At 40.4% G+C, this 11,752-nt stretch overlaps 1 protein-coding gene across 1 annotated transcript; it reads right to left on the reverse strand.

The window, feature by feature from the left end:
- Positions 1-1,979: 1,979 nt before the first annotated feature.
- LOC119652037 (farnesol dehydrogenase-like) lies at positions 1,980-10,412 on the reverse strand. Its single transcript, XM_038055972.1, has 6 exons — positions 10,166-10,412; positions 7,549-7,571; positions 5,040-5,078; positions 2,918-3,607; positions 2,715-2,855; positions 1,980-2,218 (listed from the first exon to the last, which is right to left on the reverse strand). Exons 1-6 carry the CDS (start codon positions 10,410-10,412, stop codon positions 2,165-2,167), a joined length of 1,194 nt encoding a protein of 397 aa, XP_037911900.1. The 3' UTR covers positions 1,980-2,164.
- Between the last annotated feature and the right edge of the window lie 1,340 nt (positions 10,413-11,752).

Here is an 11,752-nt window from a genome sequence, read left to right on the forward strand (position 1 = left end):
CTACTTTATAGAAATTTACTGAAAACCCCCCTTAAATTCATCCTAGGACCGAATTGTGTGTGCCAGCATAGAGGACAATATTTCGTATACACGTGCAAAATTTCGTCGAAATCCGGTAATGAACGCCAAAGTTATAGCAGTTCAAACTTAGCAATTTCGCGCGAATTTACTGCTTCCAAAAGAATAATTGACATTCGCGTGGAATATTAAAGTCGCATCTATGAAGAATCTATTTATCTGCAGCCCTTTTAAAGGTTTTATGTAAAACACTTATGTGAAATCTGATCTTCGAGAGATGTCTCATTCCGGTATCTGTTCAAATAAATTTACTAATAGTATATTATCAACTTTTAGAAATTGACTAAAAAACTCCCCTTAGGCTCATCCTACGTATACCAAATTTTGCACCGGCATGGGGGACAGTCTCGTGCATACACACGTAAAGTTCCATGAAAATCTAACTATTAGTGTCAAAGTTATAAAAGTTCAAACTTATCAATTTCGTACTAATTAACAGCATCCTAAGCCATATAAATAAGATGCTGACGTCATAATTAACGAGAATAATTGAAATTCGAGTGAAATATTAAAATTCCATTCAAGAAGAATCTAATTCTCCCTAGCCCTTTTTAAGGTTTTGTGTAAACACAAAACCTTATTAAAATCGGTTTACTGTCTGTCTGTCTGTCCGTCTGTCTGTCTGTCTGTCTGTCCGTCACACGCATTTTTCTCGGAGACGGTTTAAGTGACTGACACCAAATTTGGTAGAAACGTGGGAACTGTGAACGCTCACGCATATAGTGAGTTACATCCTTTTACGTTGAATTTAAGGAGGGCTCCTCATACATGCAAAAGGGGGTGTAATTTTTTTTTTCATCAAATATAGTCATGTTTTCACTTTTGCCGAAAAGGTGGGGAGTGCGGGGGGTTGAAAGTGGTCATTTTTTAACGAACCCATTCTCAGAAACTACTGAACCGAAAAATCTGAAAAAAATTAGGGGATTGCCACTATATGGTGCCTAGGCTCCGAAATACTCTCCATGCCGATATCTGTTTAAATAAAGTTAATAATAGTACATTACTATAATTTTTAGTAATTGACGGGAAAAGCCCCCTTAAGTTCACCCCAGAATCACAAAATTTTGCACCGATGTAGGCTACAGTATAGATCATGATCCTGCCAAATTTGGTGAAAATCGCACTATTACTAACAAAGTTATACTAGGTCAAAGCTGTCGCTCCTCTGCAAATTCAAGACTATGAATGTCAATATTACTTGAAAGTGGCTATTTTCACATAATATATGCATATTTTACGTGCTACATGCTAATGGGACAAATGCACAATCAAATCTCTTTATAAAAGAAATACACAAAACCTTTCATACCTGAAGCGTCTAGCTTCCGGTTTCCCGACTTGTTTTCTATCTACCCTTTTTGTCTCGTTTTTGTTTTACGCCGGATTCATATGTTTGTCAAACCTGAACAAGCAATTGCAAATTCAAACGTGTCAATAAAGTGTTTGGCTTGGTTTGTGTAGGTTTGCAAGAACTTGCCGCCGATCCGATCTAGTGTCGGTTTTTTGGATAAATCAAAGGAAATTTCCTTGCCTGCACAGAAAACACTAACGTATTTGCAAAAGTGTTGATGACGAGGTTTATTAGTATCTTTACTATCTATGGAGGTTTGGAGTTTGTGGTAAGTGCCAACCGTGTGGAGCCGCCATAAAGTTACTATTCTATACATAATATATTCAAGTTGAAACCTATCTCAACAAAGGTGAATACATTATTATTTCAATGGGGTGTTGAAAGTTGAGAGTCAAAAGATACTTCTAACCTTTGGCAAGAGTTCTTAGAAATTCTAAACAATCTTGGCTTATCTATCGGGAGTTTCTTGTTCTGCTAATGCACATAAATAGTTGATGAAAATTTGATAAGTGGATAAACGTAAAAAGGAAAGCATAACATAAACAGTTAATTAGAGTGGTATTAGTATCTTTACTGTAAATTTTCACATAAATAAGGTTGATTTTATTTCAATTCTTTTGGTAAGAAATCTAATATGAACCGGAATTCTATGAACAAACTGTATTAGGGCTGGATAATATAATACTTTTGAAATTGTTTTGTGGGATGAAATTTTCCTGTTTATTCCCTTCATGCTTACAGGCCATGTAAGCAGTTATCGCCTACGGGCTGTATTGTGAGCTCGGTTATCTACAATAAATTTGATAGATTTGATTAAGTTAATAAATAAACATAGCTGAATTGTGGTTGTAAATTAAAGTTGATGTGAATACATTTTCTATAAGGTTTAGTGAAATAGCATTATTAGAATCTATTTTGGAGCCTGTATTGCTTTCAATGAAGTTATCATTTCGCCATTTTCTGGATTGAACTTTACAATATGATGAAGTTTGCGTTTGTGCTTCATTTACAATCTTTCATTGTAACAAATTATGTCGATTCCAATATTAACTGGTTGAGTGCAACCCATGCAAACTACATATATGTATTTTTAATTATTTGCCTTTTCTGGTGAGTCGTCGAAGAATTCACTTATTTTACTGCGGTTGGTTGTTAATCTGGACTAGTCTTCTTCGAGAAACAATTGTCAACCCGGGCTCACATATTGTTCCAGATATCAGACGTGTATCGTACCGTCAAGTGATATTTCTACTTCGTACCGAGGGTGTTATTGATTTATACTTACAGCAACATCAGCAGGAGTTCCCAGAATGTACAATATGGCTTTCGATATCTCCTCAGGTTTGAGCATTGGAATTTGCAGTTCCATTATTTTTCGGAAATCAGGTCCAACTAAGTCAGTTGCCACTGGTCCTGGACTTAGACTCTGTGAACCAGAAAATATTGTCCCGAAATATTTACGGATGTGAAGTCATTACATGCACTTACTGTAATTTTCACTCTGCTTCCATCATTCCTAAATTCTTGTCGAAAAGTCTCGGTCATTGCATTCAAGGCAAATTTCGTGGCCGGGTAGATATTAACCGAAGGTGCTACCGAACTAACTGCTGGTACTTGATGCCCTGCAACACTATTTAAGTTCACGATGTGCCCAGAAAGCTGCTTTTCCTTCATCAACTGGTAGGCCTCCCTGGTGCAGTAGTAAACTCCCATGATATTAGTATCAACAGCTTGTCGAACTGCTTCACCACTTCCTGGACTTATCATTGGCATGATCCTCATAACCCCTGCACAATTCACTAGAATATCCACTCCTCCTAGATTCTTCTTGATCCAGAGGAAAACACTCTTCACGTCGTCTTCCTTTGTTACGTCACATTTTAAACTATAAAGTTTCGATCTGAAATCTGTTGGAAGATCTTCACACAAAGCTCGTATAAGGTGGTCGCGCCTAGCTAGGCCAACAACAGTTAATCCTGCGTTCACTAACTCCTTGGCTACTACGGCACCAATCCCGGCACTTGCCCCGGTAACTACAGCAATGCTTTTGCTCCACCGTTCCATTATTTTTAAATGTGTATAGAAGGTATGAAGCGGTTTCGAGGTATTTATATGTTCGCCTTGAACGGTTTTCGTAATGATGAATGCACGATTGTGATTCAAAGTTTTATTTGACGATCATAAAATGAAACACAATACAACATTTTCTTAACATTGTTTGATCATGTGAAAGCTTTCGAAGGTGACATCGAAGTGGCTCGGCAAGGTGGTCAGTGGTTTCTTATATTGGTTTTACCTCTGTAAAGGTTGTTAAACGACAACAGAAAGCGATCCTGAATCCCAAGTAAGTAAGGAGTCAGAGATACTACTCCTTCCGCCATCTAAATGCGCTCAATTAACTCCAGCTTGATTATATAATAACTAGACAACGGAGCTTTGGAAAGGACTGAACTGGTTCCCTGAAGATGTAGGGTAACGCCTACCTTTAATATTGTGAACTCTATTTGAAGATCATGGTCAGTCTTCGTTGCGGCTCAATGCTAGAGACAGAGCGGTATCCAAAACAGGCAAAGCTTTTTGGAGAGAATTTTTTGATTTCAAATGTGCAGAAATCTTACTTCCTCTCACTGTTATTTACAGTAAAGAGTTCGTTCATACGGATTTTCGGGTAAAAGGACCGCAAGCTAAAATATGTAAAGACTCTTGGCTTTCGTGATTTACCTATCACAGAAAGACAAGACTTATAACCCTCAGTTGCGTTATCACACGAAGGTAAGACCAGCCTCTCTTTGGACTGCCGATATCCATTCAACTAAAAGATGCGAAAAAGGGAAAATAAGATGTTCCGATGCGGCCACAGGTTCACATGAGCTCACTCTATTCTGGTGTTAATTTTTTGATATATAATAATGGAGTCATCACGTCTTAGAATACAATAAATTTGCATCCAATGGAAAATTCTGACCTGCTACAATTTTTTTGAATATCTATGCCCTCAAACTAACTTTAGACGGATCCCAAATTTTATACTTCTAGAATGAACTTCTGCTGGATTTTCATATAAATTTTTAAAATATGATAATATAACTTTATTGACTTTATTTGTTCAGGTATGTGAACTGTATTTGAACGCTTAGATTTCATTGCGATTTTTTTTGGTTTCTTTCGGTTCTGTAGGTTCTGGGTGTTGGGCATACCGCATCAATCCGGATATCCCAAGGTCGATTGAGGAATTAAACCACTTGCTAACACAGTTCTTTAGTGGACATGGAAGTCATTGCGCTTACCTACAACGATTTGGTCACGTCGAGTCGCCAAGTTGCGGTGACATTATAAGAATCTATAAGAGAGAACTCTGAAACTTCGTGGCATGATTGAGCCACTGTGAAAAATGTCTAGTCTCAGACGTTCAGGCAAGAGGTTTTGCATACGTTCATTTTTTCAACAGAGTTCCCATTTTTGTGAACTATGTTAGAAAGCACCCGACACAGAGTTGTACCACAGCTAAGGATCAAAAAGCCAAAAAAATTTGGAGCCGATCCTCCAGCAAACTTTAAAGGTGTTGGGTGTTCCGAATGATCTTCAAATGGGAAAATAATCAGTGTAATACGCATCGAACAAGTAAAGTGATTACGGTAATCAAAAACAACTGGTCAATGCTAAACCAGTAAAACTCCTAACAATGACCAAGGAAACCCCAAATCGTATTTTCCTAATTTCTTAAATAATTAACAAATCGCGGAAAAAAGAGGAATCCCCAGTAAGAGAATGGCGCAACAACCGGTATCCGGTCTAGGCCTGTCTTAATAAGGAACTCCAGACATCCCGGTTTTGCGCCAATTCGATATTCCTAGAAGCTGTCTGGCGTCCTGACCTACGCCATCGCTCCATCTTAGGCAGGGTCTGTCTCGTCTTCTTTTACTACCATAGATATTGCCCTTATAGACTTTCCGGGTGGGATCATCCTCATCCATACGGATTGTGACCCGCCCACCGTAACCTATTGAGCCGGATTTTATCCATAACCGGACGGTCATGGTATCGCTCATAGATTTCGTCATTGTGTAGGCTACGGAATCGTCCATCCTCATGTAGGGGGCCAAAAATTCTTCGGAGGATTCTTCTCTCGAATGCGGCCAAGAGTTCACAATTTTTCTGGCTAAGAACCAAAGTTTCCGAAGGATACATGAGGACAGGCAAGATTATGGTCTTGTACAGTAAGAGCTTTGACCCTATGGTGAGACGCTTCGAGCGGAACAGTCTTTGTAAGCTGAAATAGGCTTTGTTGGCTGACAACAACCGTGCGCGGATTTCATCATCATAGCTGTTATCGGTTGTGATTTTCAACCCTAGATCGCAGAAATTGTCAACGGTGTCAAAGTTGTATTCTCCTATCTTTATTCTTCTTCGTGTTTGACCAGTGCGGTTTGATGTTGTTGGTTGATTTGTTTTCGGTGCTGACGTTGCCACCATATATTTTGTCTTGCCTTCATTGATGTGCAGCCCAAGATCTCGCGCCAATTACCGCCTGCTCGATCTGGATGAAGGCAGTTTGTACGTCTTGGGTGGTTCTTCCCATGATGTCGATATCGTCAGCATAGGCCCGTAGTTGGGTGGACTTGAAGAGGATCGTACCTCTTGCATTTACCTCAGGATCACTTTCTCGAGGGCCAGGTTAAAGAGGACGCATGATAGCGCATCCCCTTGTCGTAGACCGATGTTGATGTCGAATGGTCTTGAGAGTGATCCTGCTGCTTTTATCTGACCTCGCACATTGGTCAGGGTCAACCTAGTCAGTCTTATTAATTTCGTCGGGATACCGAATTCTCTCATGGCCGTTTACAGTTTTACCCTGGCTATGCTATCATAGGCGGCTTTAAAGTCTGCTCGTCTTACTAAGGCTAAATGCTCATGATGAAATGAGATGCTAACCTATTTGCAGATTCTAAAGTTGGTTCATTACCACCAACACCAATAGCTCTACTACGAAAGCCTATCTCAACATCCACGTTGTGATCGCTGGGAGTTTTTTCTTAATGAAAAGCGGCAGACGAAGAAGGATGAAGGCGGGTCTGCCGCGCTTAAAAACGGGACAAATTGTACCAACTGATCTTTACAGGTAGGGGTTGGGTAGAGCCGACAACCCTACATGAAAACCAATGTTACGAAAAAACGAAAGGGCCTCCGGCAGAATGGAATTCATAACAACGAACCCAACAATGAAAACGGAACAATTTGCGCATTTTTTCATGGAACGTGCGCTCCCTGTACACACCGAATGGTTGTTGAAAGTACGTGGTTTGCGCGGAAAGCGGTCCACAAACATACGTGGACGTGAAGGAGCAATAAATGATCTTCACAACTTCCTGAAGAACGTTATCATTAATACGGCCACAAACATACTTGGCTCCAGTCGCAAGAGAAGTAGGAATGGCTGGTTTGATGATAAATGTAAGCTAGCAATGGAACGGAAGGATGCCGCATACCGGGCAATGCTGCTCTCTGAAAGAACGCCGGCATCGGCAGAGGCCCATCATGGACTACGTCGAGTGGAGAAGCGACTTCGCAGCCAAAAAAAGAATCCTGGAAAAACCAAAAAGTACAAGGAGCAACCGCACCAGGCGCGGAGGTTTTACCAACAAGTCAGCAGGATGAAGCCTAACACACCTCGATGTTCATCCTGCCGAAGGAAATCTGATTTCCGACAGAATGGGTTCATTGAAGCGATGGGTTGAATATTTTGATGAACCCCCCAACGACCAAAATATCGGCGAATTGGAGGCCCCGCCAACTGAAGTCGACGGACAAATGGCCACCACCGGGCATAGAAGAAACAGTCCGTGCAATCTACCGACTTAAAAACCATAAATCGCCAGCAGCTGATGGAATTACAGCCGAACTGGTTAAATATGGAGGGGACCAAATATACCAAGCGGTTCAACAACTGATGCCCAAGGTATAGGACACCCAATCAATGCCTGACAACTGGCAACGAGGCATTATCTGTCTTATACATAAAAAGGGATCCCAGCAATTATAGAGGTATCACGTTACTGAGTACCATCTATAAGATATTCTCCGCTATCTTGCTAGGTCGGATAGTCATATACGCTCACAACATCATAAGCCCATACCAAAGAGGCTTTACTCCAGGCAAATCAGCAACAGATCAGGTTTTCTCTCTACGGTAAGCGATGGAAAAACTGTTGGAATATGGGCATTAGTTGTACCATTTTTTCATCGACTTCAAGGCCGCCTATGAAAACAAAGAAAGGGTAAAACTGTGCACTAAGACTGATTGGGCTGACCCTGACCAATTTGCGAGGCAAGATCACTCTCAAAACCATTCAACATCAACAACGGTCTAAGACAAGGGGATGCTCTATCATGTGTCTTCTTTAACCTGGCCCTGGAGAAGTGATTCGCGATGGAGATGTTAATGCAAGAGGCACCATCCTCTTCAAATCCACCCAACTACTAGCCTACGCCTACGACGATGTTGACATTACGGGAGATGTACAGTCTACGTTCATCCAGATCGAGGAGGCGGAAATCGGCGTGAGATCTCGGTCTGCACATTAATGAAGACAAGACGAAGTACATGGTGGCAACGTTAGCAAGAAGCAGCAAAGAACGAACAACGCACTGGTCAAACGAAAACAATAAAGATAGGAGTCTGGAACTTTGAGACCGTTGAAGATTTCTCCTATTTAGGGTCGAAAATCATAACTGAGGTATGACGATGAAATCTGCCGGGGTGTTGGCTGCCAACAGAGCCTATTTTAGCTTACAAAAACCATTTCGCTCGGTCAAAAGCTCTTACTGTACAATGTATTGTACTCCTTGGAGACCTGGGTTTTTATCAAGAAAAAATGCCAACTCTTCGCCACGTTTGAGAGAAAAATCCTCGGAAGAATTTTTGGCTCCTTACATGATGATGGACGATTCCGCAGCCTACATAACGGCGAAATTTATGAGCGATACCACGATCGTCTCGTTATGGATAAAATCTAGCTCAGCAGGTTCTGGTGGGCAGGTCATCTAATCCGAATGGGTGAGGATGATTCAATTTTAACTCAATTTTCGAAAACTGAAATTACTATTCCAAGTTCCGAAAGTTTTCATTGAAATCCTTCATCTGATACCCGACATGAATATAATAATAAAAAAAAATTTACCTGATCCCTTTGCATTGCCCCCCCCCCCCCCCTTAAACTTAATGCACAACGATGTGACTCCTTGCATGCGTGGGGGTTCACAGTTTCGACACTCCCACAAGATTCCGAAAAGGGCACTGGTCGATCTACTTACGCTTGGTCTTGGTTTTGAGAGGTTGAGTTTTTTTAGTTCGCAAAAATCTATCGGCCAATTTTTTGAAAATATTTGCCTTCATAAAAGAAAAGAAATTGTCACACTCCTCTATACAGATGATATTTTTTACAGCATAACTGATATCGAGCAACTTGTGCAGGGGTGAAATGATCACCTCCTGCAACGTGGGCTCAGACCGAATCTGAATAAAAGATAATTTTTGACAACCGAGCCCTATCAAATAGGCACTCTTACTTCAGTAGCAGCGACTAGATCAGAACTGAGCTATGTAAGTAAGTATCTCGGGTCAATGCTATCAGTCAACGGCGAACTACGCTGAAATTACTTCACGCGTCTGGGCAACTCCGATAAAGTGGCACCCCACTCCTGGTGCTTTTTATAATTGGTGCATTGACGAATGTCGCAAATACAAAGAGTTTTACAATATTATTATCCTAGAGGCCCCCTAGGGTCCTGAGTGGCGGTGATTATCAAACGCAATTAACGATCGTGGAAGAATGGTCAGAAAGGCGCTTTTCATGATATCGTCATGTGATTCTGTGATCGCTATCGAGAACATACTAACCAAGATTGACCTCAACATTGAAGTTAATAGAAACGACCAAAAGCCGACTAAAACAGCGACGGCTCCATGCTCTAGATGTTGATTTGAGAGCCTTTCGACTGCACCCGGGTCAAGTCTATGATCCAGAAAAGAGGTGCATTCTATACAGACGAACTGAGCCCACTACTAAACGGGATAAAGAAGAATTAGACGGAGAGCAGACTGGAAAAGTAGCGTATTTTTCCCAATCCATTGCTTTTTAAGGTTTTGTGTCAAACAAAATCTTTTTAAAATCGGTTTGCTGTCTGTCTGTCTATCACACGCATTCTCGGAGACGTTTATAGCGATTGAAACCAAATTTGGTGGAAAGGTGGGAAGTGTGAACGCTCACGCATACAGTGAGTTGCATTGTTTTACGTTAATTTTGAGTGGGGGGGTCCTTATACATGCAAAAGGGGAGTGTAATTTCTTTTTCATCAAATATAGTCGTGTGGGGTAGGTAGGTGTCCGGATAGCTGAGTGGTTAGAGCGCAAGGCTGTCGTACGGAAGGTTGCGGTTCAAATCTCACTGGTGGCAGTGGAATTTGTATCGTGATTTGACGTCGGATACCAGTCGACTCAGCTGTGAATGAGTACCTGAGTCAAATCAGGGTAATAATCTCGGGCGAGCGCAATGCTGACCACTTTGCCTCCTAGTGTACCTTTACGGTCTTGAATGAAGTGCTCTAACACACTTGAAGGCCCTGATCCAACATGGATTGTTGCGCCAACGATTATTATTATAGTCGTGTGGGGGACCAAGATGGCATCAGCGGAAATTTTTAAAGAGTACTTGGATTGGAGTTTGTCGAATAATTTACTTAATCTATTTAAGTCCTCGGATACTGCGCATTTGGCTTTGCCAGTTATCCGGGTTTTCACAGATTTAGGTAAGTAGAATTTCCCTGGTGATGATGTCGAAAGCCATTGTTTTTGGTTGGTGTTTATCGAGAAGCTAATTGCTGTATTTCTTCGTACTGTCCTCATTAGAGTTGCTGTTTTCACATTCGTTGTTAAATTTAGGATTGTCAATTTTGCTTGTGTTAGCCCTTGCTCGGTTTGTTCCATTTTTAAGGTTTTGTGTGAAACAAAACCTTATTAGAATCGATTCGATGTCTGTCTGTCCGTCTGTCTGTCTGTCTGTCTGTCTGTCACAGCCTTTTTATTCAGAAACCGCTGGTCCGATCGTCACGAAAATTGGTAGGAGTATGTGATCTGCCGTTCCCTTTACATGCAGCAACTAACGCCATTTTGTGTTAAGTTTAAGGGGGGCTCCCCATACATGTGAAAGGAGGGTGCAAAATTTTTTTTTACAGAATGTAGCCATGTGGGGTATCAAATGAAAGATCTCAATTAGTACTTTTCGAAACTGGTTTAATATTTGATATTGGGTGAAATATAGGGAGTGAGGGCTCAAAATACGACCATCAAAAAGTGTAACAGGTCTCGTTCTCAGAACCTATCCAACTGAAAAATCTGAAAAAAATCGCAGTAGTGCATCTCTACGAAATCTAGGCCTCAAAATATATCCGGTTCCGATATTTGCACAAATAAAGTTAATAATAGTATATTTACACATTTTAGAAATTTACCCGGCACCCCCTCTTATGTTCATCCCAAAAGTGGCATGTGTATAAAAAAGAACATAGCGCACAATTTGGTGAAGTTTGAAGAAAATCAAACTATTATTAACAAAGTTATAAGGGGTCAAACTTTACAATTTTTTGTGAATTTCGTGCACTCTACAGCCTGCATGACGTCATCATCACATATCAATTCGTCAATACCACAACGAAGTAAGTTCGTATGAATTGGGTGGAAAAGAATTATTTTGTTTTAGTTTTTTAATCATTTATATATGAATATCAATTATTTCAACAGGACATATGTGTATGTAAGTATATAGTATATGCGTGGTAATGGACTTTGCGGGTAGTGCCTAATTCAGATAGGTGTAAGAAGTAAATCGGAAATATGGGTACGATCAATCTATATACGTACCTATATGTGTACAGTATTCGAAAATAGGCAGTTTGTTTGTTTAGGGTGAACGTAACATCTACGGCTGTAATATGTACGTATGTGTCGTAGTTTTGTAACTGTATACGGATAGAAAAATGTTAGTTGAAATTTCTTAGATAAGATGAACACAAAACCTTTATACCCGAGGCGGGAGCTTCCGGTATTCCGACTTGTTCAAGTATGGTTTTGCCGCTATATGGACGATTTATACTTTAACGTAAATTAATTAATGTTTTATAATATATTTTTCGACGATTCTAACTCGTCCATTGGAAAAAGCAAAAGACTGGACTATTTTTAAACATTCAAATTAATTGTAGTGCTCAAGTATCTTTTTTTGAGCATCCTTCAACGGTTTTTATAAAGTAAATAAATAAATTCACCAA

This window comes from Hermetia illucens, chromosome 3 (genome assembly GCF_905115235.1).
Source record: "Hermetia illucens chromosome 3, iHerIll2.2.curated.20191125, whole genome shotgun sequence".
In the NCBI taxonomy this organism is placed as follows: domain Eukaryota; kingdom Metazoa; phylum Arthropoda; class Insecta; order Diptera; family Stratiomyidae; genus Hermetia; species Hermetia illucens.

What these genes read in the sequence shown, in the direction of transcription:
- LOC119652037 (XM_038055972.1), bottom strand. Translation starts at nt 10,412, where the DNA reads ATGGAACAAACCGAGCAAGGGCTAACACAAGCAAAATTGACAATCCTA. An exon ending in TCACTTTACTTGTTCGATGC is followed by an intron (nt 3,608 to 5,039) that starts GTATTACACTGA and finishes TTCATTTTATGA; the next exon opens with TCGTCAAATAAAACTTTGAA. An exon ending in GAAGCAGAGTGAAAATTACA is followed by an intron (nt 2,856 to 2,917) that starts GTAAGTGCATGT and finishes TCTGGTTCACAG; the next exon opens with AGTCTAAGTCCAGGACCAGT.